This window comes from Mycteria americana, chromosome 7, assembly GCF_035582795.1.
Source record: "Mycteria americana isolate JAX WOST 10 ecotype Jacksonville Zoo and Gardens chromosome 7, USCA_MyAme_1.0, whole genome shotgun sequence".
NCBI lineage: Eukaryota > Metazoa > Chordata > Aves > Ciconiiformes > Ciconiidae > Mycteria > Mycteria americana.
Window position 1 is genome coordinate 6,906,812 of NC_134371.1, and position 19,006 is coordinate 6,925,817.

The 19,006-nt window shown below is 40.9% G+C and overlaps 1 protein-coding gene across 7 annotated transcripts in view; it reads left to right on the plus strand.

Annotated features, from left to right (window-relative positions):
- The window catches only part of FNDC3B (fibronectin type III domain containing 3B), a 215,611-nt gene that overhangs the window by 77,907 nt on the left and 118,698 nt on the right, over positions 1-19,006 (plus strand). The window contains exon 4 of one of the 7 annotated variants that reach the window (XM_075506878.1): positions 8,594-8,689. The exons of 5 other annotated variants lie outside the window; for them this stretch is intronic. In XM_075506878.1, coding sequence (XP_075362993.1) covers positions 8,594-8,689 — 96 coding nt within the window. Of the gene's footprint in view, positions 1-8,593; positions 8,690-17,955; positions 17,977-19,006 lie in introns of those variants that run through there. One more of the 7 variants, XM_075506885.1, reaches the window with a different exon arrangement.

Sequence of the window (19,006 nt, forward strand, 5' to 3'; positions counted from 1 at the left end):
ATTTAAACAATACCAGTTGCTTGACTTGGAGCATAAGCTGGTAATGAGATTCTTTAATGACAAAATAATACTAAAAATTAAGGAAACTGGACTGCAGCATTTAACTCCTTCTCTATTATTACTTGTGTGGTGTTTCCTTGTGTTAGGAGTGTGGGATTCCTTAAATACATCTCTGAAACTACTTTCTTCTTTCAAAAAGTTCAGTGAGGTTGGTTTCTACAACTCCTTCACGTCTTCTTGAAACTACATCCTGATAGCGGATTGTGATCTGTGTATCTGACGTGTATTCGGTGCAGAATACAAAGTGGAAGCTTCAAATGCATGCTTATAGACTCATGCAAGTATTAGAAATCAAGAATCATAGTTTACATTGAAGGAAAAATGAATTCTCTTAAGTCCATCTTCAGAATACCAGGCATTCACTTATCATCTGTGGGTTTATTTACATCTTTGATTTTTCTTTTCCTTCAGGAAGCTTGTTATAACCTTAAAAAAAATAACAAATTTCATAGCTGTGTGCCAACAAATGCTTTGTTAGAGACTGACCTAAAGCATTACACCAGTAGACTAGAAAATGAACTCGTTGGCAGAACTCCTCAGTTTATCCTTTGCTTGGTTCAAGATTTCTTGTGGTTTGTGACCAAAAGCTGAAAAAAGAGAGTACAGCAACATTTGTAATGTTTTGCATGCAGTACATGGGGGTGGATGAGCATGCCACAGGGTCGGTTACATATATTCCAGAGACAACATATAAAATATCTTTTTAATATACTAAATCATTCAGAGTAACAGACTTGCAAGAGACCTTGCGGGGAGAGCTCTGTTTTCCCTGTAACAGTTGGTAGTGCAGGAGGTGGATGGTGTGTTAAGATGCTTCATAATGTCTTAGGCAAGAGAAAGGTACTTTCTATTATGCAATTTTATGCATATACTCTGTATACATGCGCATATATTAGCATATTATAGGTTATGCTAATGATGATGTCTGTGTCATAGACCCTCATAACTGTATAAAAAAACCCCAAAATATCGCTCGTTTGCTTAGACTTATGCCTAGGTTTTGATGCCTGCGGGGATTCGCCCTCCTGGTGAGGAGGGAAGCACAAGTTTTTGATATCCTTTATTTGTGGAAGTAAAAGATTTACAAACGTTATTTGTGTTTTAAACCCTTCTATCTTCAGTAATGTATTTCGCTGAATGAGAAGTTGCTAGATTCATGTGCAAGCTCTTTGAGGAATAATTAGTAGTAATATGCAGCCTTCTAGAATTAAAAAAAAAAATTAGAAATAGTACTAACAGTTTTAATGGCTGCTTCTCCACTTCCTTTGTGTATTAATCCTTGTTTTAATCGTCAAATCTGAATCCAACCTCAGGCTGTTCTTTGAGTTTTGTGACAGCACCGCATGGAATTGTGTTCTTGCTTTCCAATCTCTTTGGGTGACTAGTGAGAGTTAAGGATATCTGCTCATCATCTGTGTGATCATTGGGAATATTGTTTATAAAATTCTTAGAAACTTATTTATGTTTACTTAGGATGACTCCAAAAATAGTATGCACACGCCATCTGCATGCTAATGTACTGATTTGCATGTCTGTGCAGTGCGGGGCGTAGGAGATGTTGCAGGCTGCTTGAAATTGGTCTTGCAGTTCACCTTCTGTGAGCCCGTGAAGTGAAACAAAAAAAATGTCTTAACTGCACCCGTATCAATGGATGTATTATCTTGAATAACATATTGCAAAGGTGTCTTAGCAGGCTGGTTCACATTACCTGAAATTCAAGCTGATTATTAGATACTGCAAGACAAGTCAGGTTAAAGTATAATTTTTAGCTGCTGCTGTAACAGTGTGTAACCCAGAAACACCACCTGAAGTCACAAACTCTTAATGCTTTTCCATGTTGCCTTTGTAATTCTGCATGTAGTGTCGTTTCTATAGCTTTTCTTTTATCTCATCGTGGTTTTGGTTTTGGGACAGTGCTTTTAATTTTCTCACTCTGCACGTAGTATGAAATACGTATATAATTACGATACATATTGAGTGTGTGTGTATGTATGCACAGCATGTATTTAGAACGTCATGAAAATATTATGCCGTGCTAATTAATATAAAAGGGAGCTTGAACACCTATTGAACTCTTAAGACTTGAGATTTTTCTCTTCCGTTAAACACGACTTCCTGTAAGTAATAATGCATAAAATATGACGCATTACGCCTTAGAACAGCTTGTGTATGTTTATGGATTTTTCTCCCCCCCTTAGTAGATCAGTGAACCTCACTTGCAAACAGTGCATGCCAAATGCAAACTGGGACCAGCTTGGCTATTTCCAGTTAGATATCACACCCCATTGACTGCTTCGGCTGTGGAGGCACCACGCAGTGGGCTGTGCTGGTTGCCTGTAGGTCCATGGAGTCATCTTTGGGCGGCTGAACAGTGTTGGAAAAGGCCAAAATTACAATCTCCACTCTGAATTGAAGAGAGAATGGATGTACATCAGCAGCTCCTGGTTCTCCACGAGACTGTCAAAATACTGTAGCTGTATGAGAGCTTCACTTGTGCCCAGAGCAGCCTACTCTATTATAATTTTCTCTGTGTCTCACAGACCTTTTGAATATAATTTAGAGAGTGGAAGTGTTTTACCTAGTATTCACCGGCAAGTGATATTTGGGCACTAATCTCAAGGGGAGAGGGCTTGTTTGTGTAATGTGGTGCTGAGCTGATGGGAGCTCTCGGTCCTTCCTGGCACGGAGCTGACCTCAAGCATTTCACTTCCCAAGGGTGTGATCGAATAACTTGTAGAAAAAGGTACCGATATCACTGGCCTCCTGCTCGGGAGCAATTCTGTAATGGCTGAGCCAGCCTTATTCAAGAAAATAAGTGAAATAGGTGCATGGTGGATGGTCAGAGATAATGCTCTGCCACAGCAAGAAAGTGGATGGCCCAGAAGTTGCTGCTGGTTTCTGTTTCCAGATGGGTCACTGGGTGCAGTGGAAAACATGATACATGCAGTCTTTCCCCATAATTAATAGCAAATGTGAGAATTAATGCACATTCAAGCTTTTATTAGTAGAGGAGACCTTCCCACTTAATGTTCTCTGTTATTTTGCTGTGAAATGGAATCTGTTGATTTCAAAGCCTTTCAGACCATCCTTATTTCATGTTTTATCTACAAAATGGCCACGTACCATTATTCTTGCAGGATGTTTTAGACAACCCTAATTGGAGCTTTAGTCACTGTTGCCCCGATGCCGAAATGATGGTGCACAAGCATCTGAGGAATTCTAAACATGGAATGGGGACGGTTCCTAGGAACTGCATACTCTTTCCATGATTTTCTGTAACAGCAAAAATTCCCTGGATGTTTACATAACTGTCATAAATATTTGCATAAAATCACTACTGAAATCTGAAATTATCTAGCTTTTAAAATAAATGCAGAAATACCCTTTTATTTACAAAAGAGACAAGGTGGTTGGTAAACGTTCTGCAGAGTTACAGAAGGGCATTGGAATGAGACTGCTGAATATTTAATTTGTTTAATGCGCAACTGTCACTGTTAATAGCTTTGACACAACTAAAAGCTTTGCTCATTCAAAAGGCAACAATTAATAAACAAGATTAATTTTTAAATACCCAAGGAAAAGCCTTTAGTTATTTTGAAAAATGTGTAGATAATTTTCTCTCCAGCATGTGTACGTGTAAAAGTTAAATGGTAGTGCCTTGAAAAAGTGCTTGCCTGCTTATTCTCATTTTTACAAAGTAACAGTGGTTTAATGTAAATAGAATTTAGGGAAATAAATTAGCTTTAAATAATTTTCCTGTATGAAAATACAGTTTATGTATTCTTTGGTGCCACTTGTAGGCACAGAACTGCTTAGGAGGAGGGCACTGAAAATCAAGCTGTTTAAAAAAAAAAAATTAATGTTGGAAAAAAGTGTAATCAGTTCTAACTATTTTCTGTGGGTAGCTCCTTGGGTGACTTCTTTTCTTTTTTGGATTTGTTTTTTTTGCCGGGGGGGCGCGTGTTTGGGGGGTTTTTTTGTATGTTTTGGTTGGGGAGTTTTTTTGGTTTGGTTTTGTTTTTTTTTTTGTTTGTTTGTTTGTTTGGGGTTTTTGTTGTTGTTTTGTTGTTGTTGTTTTGGGGTGGGTTTTTTTGTTGTTTTTTTTGTGTGTGTGTGTGTGTGTGTTACTAAAAAAGCCCTGCCCAGGGGCCGGTGGCAGGATGGAGGCAACCTGCAACCCAGCTGTAAGCCAGCACCTGCCAGCTTTCCAGCCCTTCTGGTTTGCCCACTGCAGGCAGCTTTATCATAGAGATGACGCTGGTGTCTACCAGCTTCCGCAGCTCCTGTGATTTTTGGTGGTCTTGTATCGTGCTTCGCCAGCTTGCTTTGGAAACGTGCCTGCTGCTGCACGTGCAAGATGATTGCAAATCGTTCCCTCGCATGTCTCAGTAAAACCTGGAAACTAACAGAATTGTTTTATGAGAACGTGAATATTTTTCACGTGCATTAAATATTCTTGCTGAGCGAAGTATCTACCACTTACGCAGCTCTCCTAGGTGGGATAGGGATGCACATAAGTAGCACTGAATAGTGCTAACTCAGTACAGACAATTGTCGGTAACGTCATAGATTTTTATGATGCACCATTAAAAGAAATAGTGTTATGTTTTAAAACAGCACTCTGATGGAGCTTTTGCTTAACACAAAAAAATTATCATCTTGTGCTAGCCATGGACACAAAACAGGATAATCTGGAACTTGGAGAGAAACTGCTGATCAAAGGCTGATTTCCAAATTTGTTTCTGAGCTGCGCTTGTATCCTGACACTTGAGAACGGGGTTGGTTTGTCGGTGTGGCTGGAAGTCTGAATGCCTCGTTTATTTGGTAACCACTGACCTATTTAATGTTCATAATACTCAAATGCAGCGTATGCATGCCTCTTCTTCTGGCTTAACCTGTGTGTGCGTGCGGTGCCTTATACTGCTGGGACTGCAACGTCTTCTTTTGAGTAGAAGATGCCTCAATCCAGTCAGCACACTTTCTAAGTTTGGAGTTTGATTTTTTTTTTTTGAAGCCTGGAATCACCTAGAGCACCTCTTCTTCTAGAGTTATAGTCCTCACAGTGTTACCGTGGAAGTAAATTTTGAGAAAATTAAGCTGAGAGTAATTAATGCATTATTCCGCTGGGATGAACTTGCCTTGCTTGTGTTGGAAACAGTCCCAAGCATTAGAAAACTTGGGTATAGAAAAATACATCTTTATATACAGGAGTAATTGAACAAATGTTATTTGGATCCATCTCAAGGTGGTTGGTTTTACAGATACTTGGTAACGCCAAACTCTTAAACCATCTGGATCTTCTTAGTCCGGTCTCTACTCCATCTCGTGAAATCTCATTTTTCTTGTAGTACAGATTGTCAGACTCTTTGGTTGATGCAGTTGTTGAGGACCTCCATAAAAAGCAAAGTATTTCTGAGGAACGAGAAAGTACTTGTGTGAAGCTGACAGAGAAAATCCCCTTCTTTTAGGGGCTGCAGAAATGAATTAATAAACCCCTTAACCAAAGTTCACTAGTAAATCTTAGCAAAGGCCCACTCTTTCCCAGTCTTGCAGCCTAATTTCTCTACCAGCTGCCCAGAGTGTGAGTGTCACCGCGGTGCTCGGGCAGAAAAGGATGGACAGAGCCGAAGCGCCTGCCGGAACGGGCAGGGCTCCTTGGCAAAGGCTTTCAGCCCGTGCCGGCAGCGTGTCCCACTTGTGTTGTACTGCTGCTGCCTGCAAACTGTTACTGGTTATCAGCTGTTGTTTGTTAAGAGCTTTTTCATCGTTTGGCCCCTATTCATTATTGAAAATAAAGACATCTGGTATATTTTCAAATTAGTACATAGCAAAATATGGCCTGTAAGATTAGTTTCAATAATTTTATACTGCTAATTCCTTCAACATCAATGGAGTTGTGCCTGATTTACTCCAGCATGGTCAGTCCCCAGATGGTAGAGCATGGTTCCCTAAAGCCCTGAAATTATCTGATTATAATGATTTTAATGCTGATCATGAGTAGCAGTGGCACAAAGTATCCAGCTATACTTTTGAGAGCTTAAAAAGATCTTTCTTAATAGGCTTTCTTAATGGCAGTCTTAAAATGCAATAAAGCAAAAACAATTTCACCGTTCAAAGATGAATGCAGGCCGGGTAATTTTTATCCAATGGACTTCATTAAATAATTGTGCGCTGTTTGATCATATCAACAGTGATGTGCCAGGTTTAGGAGCTCTCGTTAATGACATCAAATATTTAAAAGCAACGCTTTCAAGAGAAAAGCTGCTTTACCCTCGGTGTTGCCTACATAGGAGGAAAACTAATAGGTGGCAGGATTACGCTTCCAAAAAGGAAATGTCTCAAAAATTCTTATAAGACTTTGCTTGGTACTCTAAAGCATTTCTATCTTTTTTTAAATAAATAATTCACAAGGTATTAATAAGTATTGAAACAAATTGTGGCAGAAATTGTTTCTAGGTGTTTTTTACCTGATATTCTTTGCATTCTTTTCATGCTTGGTGGATTCATAAGAAAAGGGCTGCCATGAAGTGGAGTAATTAACAGACCATAACTCACTTAACAGACATGAGTAGAAACCCTGTATTATGTAAACTTTCTTGATTATTAGGATACATTTCGTACTGTTTGGATGTCTTTTTTTTTTTTTTTTAATTTTTGTATTTTTAAGAAGCCTTTATAAGTAGCACTTCCAAGGCTTATGTTCAGCATTAAAACTGAATTATTTTTACTGCAGAGTTAAATCATAGACTAATTTAGGTTAGATGGATCTCCAAAGGCCATCTAGTCCAACCACCTGCATAAAGACAGTCAAATCAAGCAGGTTGCTCAGGGACTTCTCCAGATGAGTCTTGAACACCTCCAAGGATAGAGATTCCACAGCCTTTTTGGGAAAACTGTTCTAGCATTTGATCACCCTCATGGTGTATTTAAAATTAAAGAAAAAAAAAAAGTTTTTCCGTATTATATCTGATTGCAATTTCCCCTGTTCCATTTTGTCTCTGTTGCCTCCCATCATATTGCCGTGTACCTCTGGAAAGAGTCTGGCTCAGTCTACTTTGTATCCTCAGTATTCTCTGTAGTAATGGATTTTCCTTTAGTTACAAAAGCTATTTCATACATCTGGACAAAGGCACAGTTTGTAGTTCAAATCCAGGGCTGTATTTCCTTGAAGACCTTTCTGAAGGTATACATCACAAATTCCCAGCTTGATGTTTTGAAGGAGGGGGTTGGAGCGTGGTTTTCCATTCCAGTTACAGTTGATCTACTTCTGTCCATAAATATTCAAAATTTCCATTCAATAATATTTTTCAGTGCTTTCCACCAGCAGTATTGTGTGTTTTGTGTTCTCAAACTCTTAATTTGGCAAGTCAAATTCAGACATCTACCCAGAATTGTCTGCAAGCCTGCAGATTAAATTAAGGTGTAATGATCTAGCAGGAGCTCCTGCTGCGAGCTGCTGAGGCACCTTCCCAGAGCATTGCTGAGTCGCTTTGACGGGCAAGTTGCATTTGGTAAGTAATGGCTTCTCTATGTTCTTCTGCCCTGCGGAGACTGGTACTCTTTGCAGTTACAATTGGAAAGTGAATTGGAGGAAAGTTTCCAAAGCTTCACCTAACATCACATGCTTTTCAAGAGAACGTACCGTTCTTTTAATCAAACTGAGCTGATTTATGGTATACATCTCAAAGATGTAGACCTAGGGGTGGAGTCCAGCCCTGTGTGCCACTTGAGTCCCCAGGGCTTGTTCATGACTTCTGCAGAGGAGAAGCTTCACTGTGCGTATAAAACCTGGCTTGTTGACAGAGCTTTACTTTGAGGTCTAGGTTACTGGTAGGAAACTGCATGTATAAAGCATGGCCTTGCACTCCCCTCTTCGGAGGTGATCTAGTTTTGCACATCAGCATGTGTAAAGCGTGTGTGACTTCATGTGTGCAGCTCGACAACACTGGAACGGTAAAGCCAAACTTGGATGAATGCTTCCATGGCGATGTGCAAAGGGAGCACTTGGACTTCCCGATTTAATGCTGTATTTCTGTCACTTTGTATTTTTAAGCCACACACAGTATGTGTAACTCCATACTTGCGAGATACTATATGCGCCCTTGTGAGTCGCTCAGGTTTCTGAAGTCTGAGCGTTACATGTGTTAAGCATCTTGCTGGATCAGGCTAATTGTATGTATTTATGTAAGTAGATTGACAGGTTCACTTAGCATGCTAAAAATAATGAGGCTCCCTCAATTTACTCAGCAGGAAACTTGATACTCCTTTTCAAAAGAAGGGCAATGATTTTGTTTAAAAGAGAAATGTGATGGCGTGTTATTACTTGTGGGTATGTTTTTATAAGTCTGAGTTGTGGAGCTTGCAACAGCTTTCTTCAGATCGCTTACCTTCTAGTGCCTGAATAAGGGATGTATATGCTGTCTTGGGTTCTGTATTGGAATTCCCCCAAATAAATTTCATCTAGTAATTTCAAACAATTTATCGTATCTTTCCTGCTTTGAATGTTGTTTTCCTATTGTTCATTGTTAAACAGCTCCTGCCTTTAAACCCAGAGCCTGTTTCATCTCAGTGGCAGATGGTCACCTATGTATGCCTGGACCACACGTCATTTGGTGGCAGTATTTCTATGGTAAAGGACATGGTTTCCTCCTCTACTCTCTCTCTTCTTTTGGGGAGTAATACATATTTTGGGTTTCTGGGTGGTTTTTGAACGCTGTTGTTTTGGAGATTGGGAAGAAGACAACTGATCTTAGCGTGTCCTTTTTAGCCAGGCGCGTGGTTTCTAGTCTCATGGTGTATGCTCAAAGATGAGGAACAAGCAGTGTTGAATCCTATACTAGAAATAAGGCTTCAGGTCTAATAACTTGACATCTCCAGGGCCAAAAATGATCGCTTGGTGCTGCCAGACTTCTCTTCTTTCATGTGCAAAGCTTCTTTCTTAATTACAAAGCACGGTAGCACCTAGGCGCAGAAGACAAGATAATTTAGGTGTTTGCATATGTATCTAAATGTCTGCATTTGCCCTAGAGTAAATTCTTAGTGTTGTGTTCAGGTGTGTTAATCTAGGCACAGTGTCTAGTGTAACTTAACATTTGAAGAAGAGGTGAGTAAAATGGGATGGAAAAAGATAGCAGGAAGAGAGGAACTAGGTAACCTTGCCTGTGAGGCAGGCTATTCATGTAGAATAATTTGGATTTTTTTTCCCCCCTATTTCTGTGTGGTGTTCTGATGATAAAGGGCTTTTCCCAGAGTTATTTTCTGTTTGAGTTTAATGTCAGTATGGAGATTAAAGATGTTTGTTTTCCATTGGCTTAGTAAGTCTAAATCCAGCCTTTGAAGTCAGGTCATTTGAGATTCTTTAGATGAAAAATCAACTCTTTATTTGGTAATCTACCCAACACCCTCAGATTTCAAGCTTAAATAAAATGCTGCCTCTCCTACAAATGATGTCAGTATTGCCTGAGGTTTGTTTAAGCAGAAAGCTGAAGTCAGCTTGAACAAAACTTGGCAAAAGCGGGATGTTTTATTCATGTGGATGGTTTGAATAATGTCCCAGAGTTTCCGTGGTATAATTTTGTTGCACTTCATGTTTAAAGAGACCCCCATCCCCCTCATTTAGAGAGAGCCCTTTGGTTGGACTTCATTTTTAGGCTTACGGTGAGTGGTGTATTATTGCAGTGTAAATACAGACTTTTTCCATACGTACAGGCTCTCCTAACGTTTATGAAGCTCTGCTGAGGGGTAGAGGGCTGTACCTGGGAGATGCAGTGCTGCCAGCGAGCAACCTTGGCAATTGGGAGGCAAATGAAAAAATATCCCACACGTTTCTGGGTTCCCACTTACCCTTTTCCTCCTGCTCCTCCTTACTCTGTGCGATGCCTTTTGAAGCTTCGGAGAAAGAATTTACCCCTCTTCATTGAATGAGTGTGTCACGGAGTTCATTAGAAGGTGCCCCAAACTGTGTGTGCGTGCCTTCGAGTCCTCTCTGCTTCTGCTGGGTCTTTGTTTCCCCTCCCCAACCTCTCCTCTTTCTCCTCCTCCTCCCTTCTGGAGCACTGCCTCCGTCCCCTCTTCAGGTCCTTGTCACCTCTTCAGGTCCTTGTGGTTCCTTCCCGTGTATGTCCATCACACTTGCAGAGAGGCTGTATCTCACTCAACCCAGGCAAGGTGGCAGTGGGGGAAACCTTAACCATTTCTGAGCTCAAGGGATTTGTACTTTTGACAGCTCAATTCTCCAAAGACTGTGTGCGCTGAGTGTACTCCAGCTGAAGACTGCGAAAGACGAGTGGACTTTGCTGTTCATAGTTGCTGGAAGCCAACAGTGGGCTACGACCTGGAAGTAGAAGCAGAGGTCTGATTTAATGCTGCCTGGGTAGAATAGAGGAGGAAACCTAGAGATTCATAAACTCAGAGATTTCAAAGGATCATTTTGATTGATTAATCTGATACCACATGACGTTTGCCATAGGACCAAGCGTAGCTGTGTCAAGCCCAGTGGTTGTTCTTGAACTGGGCTATATCACAGTAGAAAACCCTTCCTGGTTTTAATCTCTGCACTTCTCCCCTCCTCAAATTCCAACAACAGACAAACCACAAAAGCAAAAAACCCACCTCCAGCCCAGCTACTAAATGCACTGGGGACAAGCATCAGACTCAGGATGGGAGGTGGGAGTAAGGTGAGGCAAGGACTGTGCCCATTTGACTTTGTAGCATAACCTAGTGTGTTCAAATAGTGCTTTTCTCGTGTAATTGTGTAGTTTGGGTTTACTTTCCCTTAGTGAATCTGCCACTATAGGAGTCTATTTGAAGTAGGATGTTTGATTAAGTATGTAGGAGTTGCAGGTCTCTCTGTTAGGGTTGTGTTAATGAATTCCACAAGTGCAAAATAGCAATAGTTAAGATGGAGCACACGTCGGGCAGAGAAAGCTCATTACTTCCATTGATTGCTTGGAGGGCTGGTGCTGTATGTCAGAGTCTCTTTGTATTAGAGAGACTTCTCGGCTCCCTGCAGCAGGAGCTGACGTTGCAGCCACAGGTTGGGGTGAAGCCCTGGTTCGTTCCTGCAGGGATGCAGCGAGGTGGAGCGAAGGGAAAGGAGTGCCGACGTGAAGACGCAGTCCTCGGGCCTTTGCCCCTGCCAGATGGGAGCTCCTAACCCCTGGCTGACGGGAGGCTGACAAGTGTGTATAAATATCTCCATGCTCGATTGCAAAGCAGATGCGATCCGGAGAGGCAGAAGCTCTGCGTGCATTTGCAGGTCTAGGGAAGGCTCCCACCGCAGGCTCATGATCCTGTATAAACGCCGAAGCTTGCTGTTGCTTTGGCCGAGGGTGATGTTTTGGTTTTTAATATCCACTGCTAACTTGCAGTAACACTAGTACTTTCCAGTTTGTCGCTTGGTGATTTTAACTGGTTGCTTTAGAAACATTCAAAAAGCCATAGCATTAGGAACCCGGTAAGTATCCAAAGACAGATTTGTAATATTGTCCAAAAGTTTAAGCTACTAAAGATACACTTAAATATAATTCCATGGTATTTCCTCCCTGTTTTTCTGCTTTTGAATACTTTTTTGGATCCAAACCTAATGCTGAGTGGAGGGAGACAGCTTTTTTTTTTTTTTTTTTTTAAAGCCTATTGAATTGTAAGCACGGCACAAAGAGGTGTTTGTTCTGGAGCCCTAACCTGATGGGTTGCGAGAGCCCTCGACAAGGGCCCGTGGTGCTCCTTGCCGCGGCGTCGCAGGAATGCTGGTGTTTGCAGAGGGGATGGCTGGGCTCACTGTCCAAACAGATCTCTGCTTGCCAACTGGGAACATATTGCAGTCTCTGTGAGGCACTCCATCACGGCTTGAATAGCTCCTCTTGTGCTCAGGCTTTCTGAATGCGCGCGCGAGAGAGAGAAATATTCCTTTCAGCCTTCTGCAATGTCAAAAAACCTTTAGTGACTGTATGAGAGCATTGCCTTAATGCAGGGGTTCAGAAAGGGAAGGAAGTTAAAAAGAAGGGCTGGGATTTTTACCATTTGTTGCTATATTTTTAGATTTAAACTTTTTTTTACGATAAAATGTTGCCATATCTACTTCTTGGAAAAAAAAATCATAAATGTACATTTTCAACATACCATTCAGTTTATTTTGAAATAATGTTTGTTGTCACTAGCAAGTTCATGGTAACTCTTTTCTAAGAAACTAAAATAGTGCCTGTAAAGTAATTCTTTTAATCTTCTAAGCCTTCAATTGTAGTTTGTAAACATACTTCTGTATTGGAAAATGACCGTAGTAATGCCTGATACTACAGCAGCATTTGCATGAACTGCTCCATTACCTGTGCCAGCTTATCTGATGTTAGAGGATTTTATACAAGCTTGACTCGATGGATCTGATACTCAGTTGTATGGGATGGGTAACTTGATATGATTTTGGTGAATCAATCTGAAAATTGTAATAAGTAGTATAGGAACTTGAGGCTCTTTGCCGCACAAGTAAAATTTCACCCTTGTTCCCCTCCCTCCCCCAAGAACCATTCTCCCATTCCCTAGCTATATTTATATCTAACTTAAATAAACATGGATTATCATTCCTTTAAGTGTACTGCTCATCTATTTTTGTTTTCAGAATGCTTCACATGCAATTTTGCAATTCCAAGGTTAGCGAGCTTTTTACATGGAAGAAAAAGCTGATGTGAAGAGCGCGAGTTGCCGGAAATCAAAAATGCATTTTAAAAGCAAATGAAAAATCTTGACCTTGCTGAGGTTTTTTTGCTCAGGACTTTACAGTGTGCACACACTAAGAAATAACAAGAATGTGTTTGTTCCTCGACTTTTGTGTGCTGGAGAGGGAGGAAGGACTTCACTGCTGTCACTGTTTCTATAGTTACAGCTCATTCTCAAGGCAGTATTGACATAAACTATAGTCAATCATTTATAGCAAGAAAACTTAAAAGAAAAAATTAACCATGTCTGAGTGTTTATAAGCTCTTTGCAATATATTGTAAGTTGTGTGTGGAAGTTAATCCATTCTCTGAGGTTTGCATAGCTTACCATGCTATAAGATGCTGATAAAATATCCTGATATGGCGCACAGGTCTATAAAATACCTGTAAATGGCCCTGGTTAATGCATTCACTGTATATAGTATATTGAGTTATAAAATATCCGTAAGTGTATGATGTTAAGAAACTTCTGTTTATCTTAAAATGGGAAGAGTTAAATTGCAGTAGCAAATTTTAGCAGACAATCTCTTATCTTTTATCATATATATATCTTGATAATGAGAGCGGCCAATTTTAAAGCAGAGTTGCCTATAAAGAAGTGTTTAGTTATGACCACATCCCACCAAAATCTCATTTGAACCTGGCCTTTGTAGGAAAAATGGGCTAAGCTTGAAACCTGAGCGTGCAAGTTTATGAATTATCCCCGTATATCTTGTACCACCTGCTAGTACAGAATCAGGCTTGTGGACTCCAGCTGTGGCTTCTGCCTTACACAGCAGTAGTGCCAGCTATAAAGATGTAGTATCACATATTGTGCAAAGTTGTGGGTTTCTCTTTTTGGCGTTTCAGAACATAATATATTTTTTCAGAGGACTCCTAGCCAGGCGCAGTACAGCCCGGACTAACCTCCAGAAGGCAACTGGTTCCTATCAGTTGGCCACACATTTGCTGTAGTAGGTGCAAGAGGATCCTGGAAAGCGTCTTTAGCTTGTCAGGTCTTTTAAATTCCTGGTAGCTAGTGCGAGAGCTGGCATGGTGGGTAGCAAGTGAGACTTGAAAGCCAGCCTAGTTTTCATCAGCATCATCAGAGTTTTCACGTGAAATATCTTGATTCTGGCAAACTTGTGTTTTCTATAGGAAAACCTTTGTTGGAATACTTTCAACTCGCTTGAAGGTTGCGGCTTACTGATTTGACGTAGCGATATCCTTTGTTTTGGATGAATGTTAGAAATGTGAAAACTTCACTGTGCATTCAATCACTGTAAACGTTATTTTTCTATATGTATCATTGTAGGGCATTTTACATCCTTCAGAACTTCACCTGGGTGTGGCTAGTGTGCTATCACATGGAACAGATTAAAATCTTTCATGATCACAAATTCATGGGTTAAAATGTCACTGTTCTTAATTTTTCAGAATTACCTATTTTATCTCATGTATTGTAGCATAAGCGTATACAAGTACATGTGTATCTGTGCACACACGTATGGAAATGAGACGGAGAAAGGAGGTAAATTCTTAAAACATATGGTGTGGAACAATATTTCTACTATGCTGACACAGCAAAGTTTTTAGAAAAGATCATTTCCCTGATGGAAACTATATTGATTTAATGTAACTCAGATGCAGGGCAAAATGCAGAGTGACAAACCATATTTTTCAGAGAATTCTTTAAGTTGTTTTCTTTTACTGTGGCTCTGGATTGTTATATGAATTACTGAATCTTAGGTGTTGAGGGAACGTGATTTAGTGGTTAGAGAGCTGAGCATCACTACAATTTATTTCTTTTCCTGATTCTTTCTCTTGCTGTTGATGTGGCAGTATCTAATAGTTTCTCATCTTTGCTGTGCTCCCCTATAAAAGGGGGTATTATAGCTTGCAAGATAATGTATGATGGGGTTTAGAGGTTCTTGAGGTTCTTGAATGCTATTATGTGCAAGATGTAATTTTTTTATGCTTTCTCCTGACAAATAAATGAGGTGATTGTCATTCTGTTGTGCTAGGCTGTTCCGCTAGCTCATATCTGGGGTTCAACATGAAATACTTAACGTTGCATATTCAGTTTCTCTGGCTAAAAATGATAGCGGGTGGTAGTGTTGCCTACAAATCAAAGGCCGACTTGCCTTCCAAGGCTGGGGTAACCTGGACCTAAAATTTGGAGTCCAGGAGTGTGATACAGAGAGTACGCAACAGAAACTTCAGTGGCTGCCTGGTTTTTCACCAGAAGGAGAGGAGGTGAGGAGCTCATGGTCAAAACTTGAATTCTTTGCTTTTGAAAAAAATCACTGCATTAGGTCTTCCAGGGTGCTGCAAATAAAGGCAAAAAGCTTATCAAAGAAAGACATGTCTGTGGCATGAAGTATTTTTTTCTGAATGCATCATCTTTCTGGAGCAGAAACCCATTTCTCAGTCTGAAATAGAAGCAGCAATCTTAGAAGTGAAATTGAAGTTGAGTAAAACTGCTCTGAGTTTAACATAATTAAGTTAACCTGTTAAACACTCTGAGCAAATGAAGTAGCTAGTGCATGAGGAGTGTTTCTCCAGGATGCTTTTTTCCTCATATTGCCAAAACAGTTGCTGAACACGGTTGCAATCTTAACATTAGAAAGGCTTGTGGTAAACAATGCAGTCTTTAACCAGAAAGGTTGAGGAGTTGTAATTTCTGTAGACTTCCAAGGATAATAACAATGTTAATTTTTTTTATAATGTCCAGTGATATTAATTTCTCTAGATTATTTGCTTTTTAGCCAGACCCTATGATGCATGCAAATTTCGGTAGTTCCTTGATGGGTTAACTGCGTGAGCAAATCAGGGGAAAACGGTTGAGTCACGAGCCTGAGACCCATGAGAACAGATCTGAAGCCAGAGTGATGCAGTGTTACAGAAGCAGGGCTTTCTTCAAGCGGTGGAGATTCTGAGTCACCAGGACAAATTGTTTTCATTATTTTTTCTTAATTGTGTGCTGGGAGGGCTAATGCACAAACTCGTATGACCCAGTGAGTTGTTTTTTCTCACTGTTAGACAAATACTGTTGGATGTGCAGGAATACTGACTCCAGGTATTCCCGTCCCTTCATCGCCACTGCCGTTGTCGGCAGTGCTGCCTGATTGATGGGATCACTGAAACGGTTTAGAAACAAAAAAGATGCCGTTCACTGCTTGACCTCGTAAGCAGTTTGGTTTGGAGCAGCTGAAGGGATGGGGAAGGGGTTCGGACGGAGGAACAGCTTGTGCTGGGGGATCTGCCAAAGGCAGCATCAGCCTGACCATGGTGCGAGAGTCCCAGGGGCTGACCTGGAGGCTGGGCAATTGCAGCGTCTCCAAGGCAGGGTGTTGGGACAGTATATACTGTATAGAACTGACAGCCAGATGCATTTTTGTTTGGTTTAGCTTGTCACCCTTTTATCCTTTTGCTAAACTGGAGGAGCTTTCCAGGGTTGGCTCGGGTGGAAGTGAGGAGGAAGAAAAGGAAGAAAAAATGCCTGTGGATTTCTTCCTCCTTTTGACAGAGATGCATGTTTGTTGCGGGTGCAACACGCAAGTTGCTTGGCTGTATCTGCATGCAGTTTTGGGGGCATAGAAATACCATTCAAACTTAAGAGATATTTTGATCGGAAATGATGGTTTCTACCTTAGAACATGAACGTTTGATAATTGTTTAGGTACAGAAGTGCTAGGAAGAGTAATTTTCATTCTTTCTTTATTTTTTTTAATGCTCAAAAATAATGTAAATGAAACAAGGTGGGTGAGATTTGTGTTTTAAACAGTTAGATTAAGTCAAGGTGCCAGAACTGTGTGTGCTCCCCATTTCTGTCTGGGCACACACAGTCCTTGCCCTTGTTAGCCCATGCACTCCTGCAGCCACAGGGACCAAAGCTGCGACTCAGAATATTACCTTTTGAAAATTGTATATTTTTTTAAAAAATAACACACTATATATATTCTTAGCTGCCACTTCTCCCTCCCCAAATAATTGAATTTGGACTTTTCACTTACTCTACTAACTGAGATGTTAGATCCCAACAATGGGGTTGAAGTACCAAGAAATTTAAATAATGCAGTAGGTAGTTTTTCAACCTAAGGTTGTTAAGAGGAAATCGAGAGCATTCCCTGAATAGTCGCAAAGTGGCTAAATCCCTTCTCCCCACACCCCACTCGCTTTCTGCAAATTCCAGACCCTGCGGTGGGGTTGTCATGGTGGGCTCTCTTGTGCGGGGTAATCCCTCTGGGACCTCCCCAGCCTGCAAGGGCCCCTCAATGCGGCTCTTCCCAGGCAACTGCGCCCGTGAAGCCTCCTGAGCGGAGGGACCCGCGCCAGCCGGTTCTCCTGCAAAGCAGGGCTTTTCTTCCTTTGCTGGGATGGACATGCTGAAGACCTGGGAACCACTGAAAGGATAACTTTTTGCTCATATGTTTGAAAACTTTTTAATAACCTCTGCGTTGTACCAAGCTGTATGTTGTTCCCTTAAAAACTCCTCAGCGATAAATACCTGAAGAATGATGGCCAGTTGGAACGCTTACTCCCTGGAGGACAGGGGGTTTTTAATCTCCATCAAACTACACGATAAATGTTTTGGATAGTAAATTAATTTCACAGTTGTTTATAGCCAACAAGAGACTCCCTTTATTGCATTTGAAAATTCAGAATATTTTAGACGTGCTATGGAGAAACTGTCCTAGATATGTTTGTTTTTTAAAAAAATTAGAAGTGTTATTTTAATCATTAGAAGAATTTAGTTAATTATGCAATATTTGTTTCTCATCGGCACCTAACTTACACAGAAAGGGAAGAGCGTAAGTCTATATGGAAAGGGAAGAGCCTAATTCTCCCCGCTATGTCATGCTATGTGATTAGGAGTGTTTATCTGGTGACCCAGGAAAATACTAATTTCTAGTTTATTTTTTGAAGGCTGTAATGCTGTCATTAGCCTAGAGGCATGTTTTAAAACACAAGTCAACTAATGTGCTCCTTGCAGTGGCTCAGCTTAGAAATATGCGAAATGAAGTGAAAACGAGGGGAGGATGACAGGGCCCTTCAAGAGTAACCTGGTGAGTCACAGCCTTCCTCCTCACCTTTAGTGTTTATAAAGGAAAGCAGGCTGTGAAAAAGCAAGTCAGTGCCTTCTCTGGAACAGCCACCACGTAGTTAAGAGAGCTACAGAAGGAGTCTGCTGGAGTAGAAGAGGTGAGGAGGAACCAAAGTCAACGTAAGCAGCTTTTTGTGCCTCGCTGGCATTCAGGTGGCTCTGGTGGGCTTTGCGGTGGGATTTGAGCACCTTCCTTTTGGCTTGGCCTGGCTGCAAGAGGTTCGGAGTGCAGCAGCAAAGAGAATCGAGGGTCTGTAGATGTGACCTATGAAAAAAGCTTGAAAACCAGGTTTTGTTTGGTCTAGGGAAGGGCAGGCTCAAGAGAGATCTGGCAAAGCAAGGGGGGAGGGTGGGGGCTTTCATAGAAGGTTGTTGGAAAGACAATAATGGAAGGTTCCTCCATCTACTATTGTGGGTGGAGAAGGAATAAGCAAAAATGTTAAAGGAAAGAAATTCAAGCTGGTCACATTTCCAGTGCAAAGGCAGGTAGGCAATGGAAGACACTAGCTGGGGACTTTGTGGAGCTTTGGTCACGGGAGATGCTGAAGAAGAAACTGAGCAACATCAGTCAGGAGAGGCTCAGGTAGAGCTGGTTCTCCCTGGGGAGCAGGGAGCTAGGCTCCGGCAGCTCCCTGTTTCAGGGAAATATTTTATTTGCATGCCACACTTGCCTACCCAGAAGAATGATATTCTGGTTGAAGCTTCTCTACTTAAGATGGAGCTTTTTATTTATTTATTTATTTTTTTAATTCTTAACGAGCTGCCTCAGGATTACTGAACCACTGTGAAGGAAGGAGGAGATGGCTCTCTGTCTGGTGTGAGCAAGGCTCAGCTGGAAAACCCCATGGCTCCCGAGGGCATCTCTGAGCACTGCACTGATTGTCACACTGGGAATTTTAGCTTGCATTTTTTTTCCACGTTACTTTGGTGTAAGTGCAGTACTATAATAAAACTCCCAACAGAGAGACAGAAAATATTTAATATCTTGAAATTTGCTTTTAAGCCTTACTGAATGGAAAAAATATTAAAAATATGTATATATTTTATATATGTAAAATGTGCTTCTACCCCAGGGAGATGGCAGTTTACCGCAGCCCTGCAAAATAGTCCAGCATGTACCTGAGTACCAACAGTGTTGATGATTCTCCTT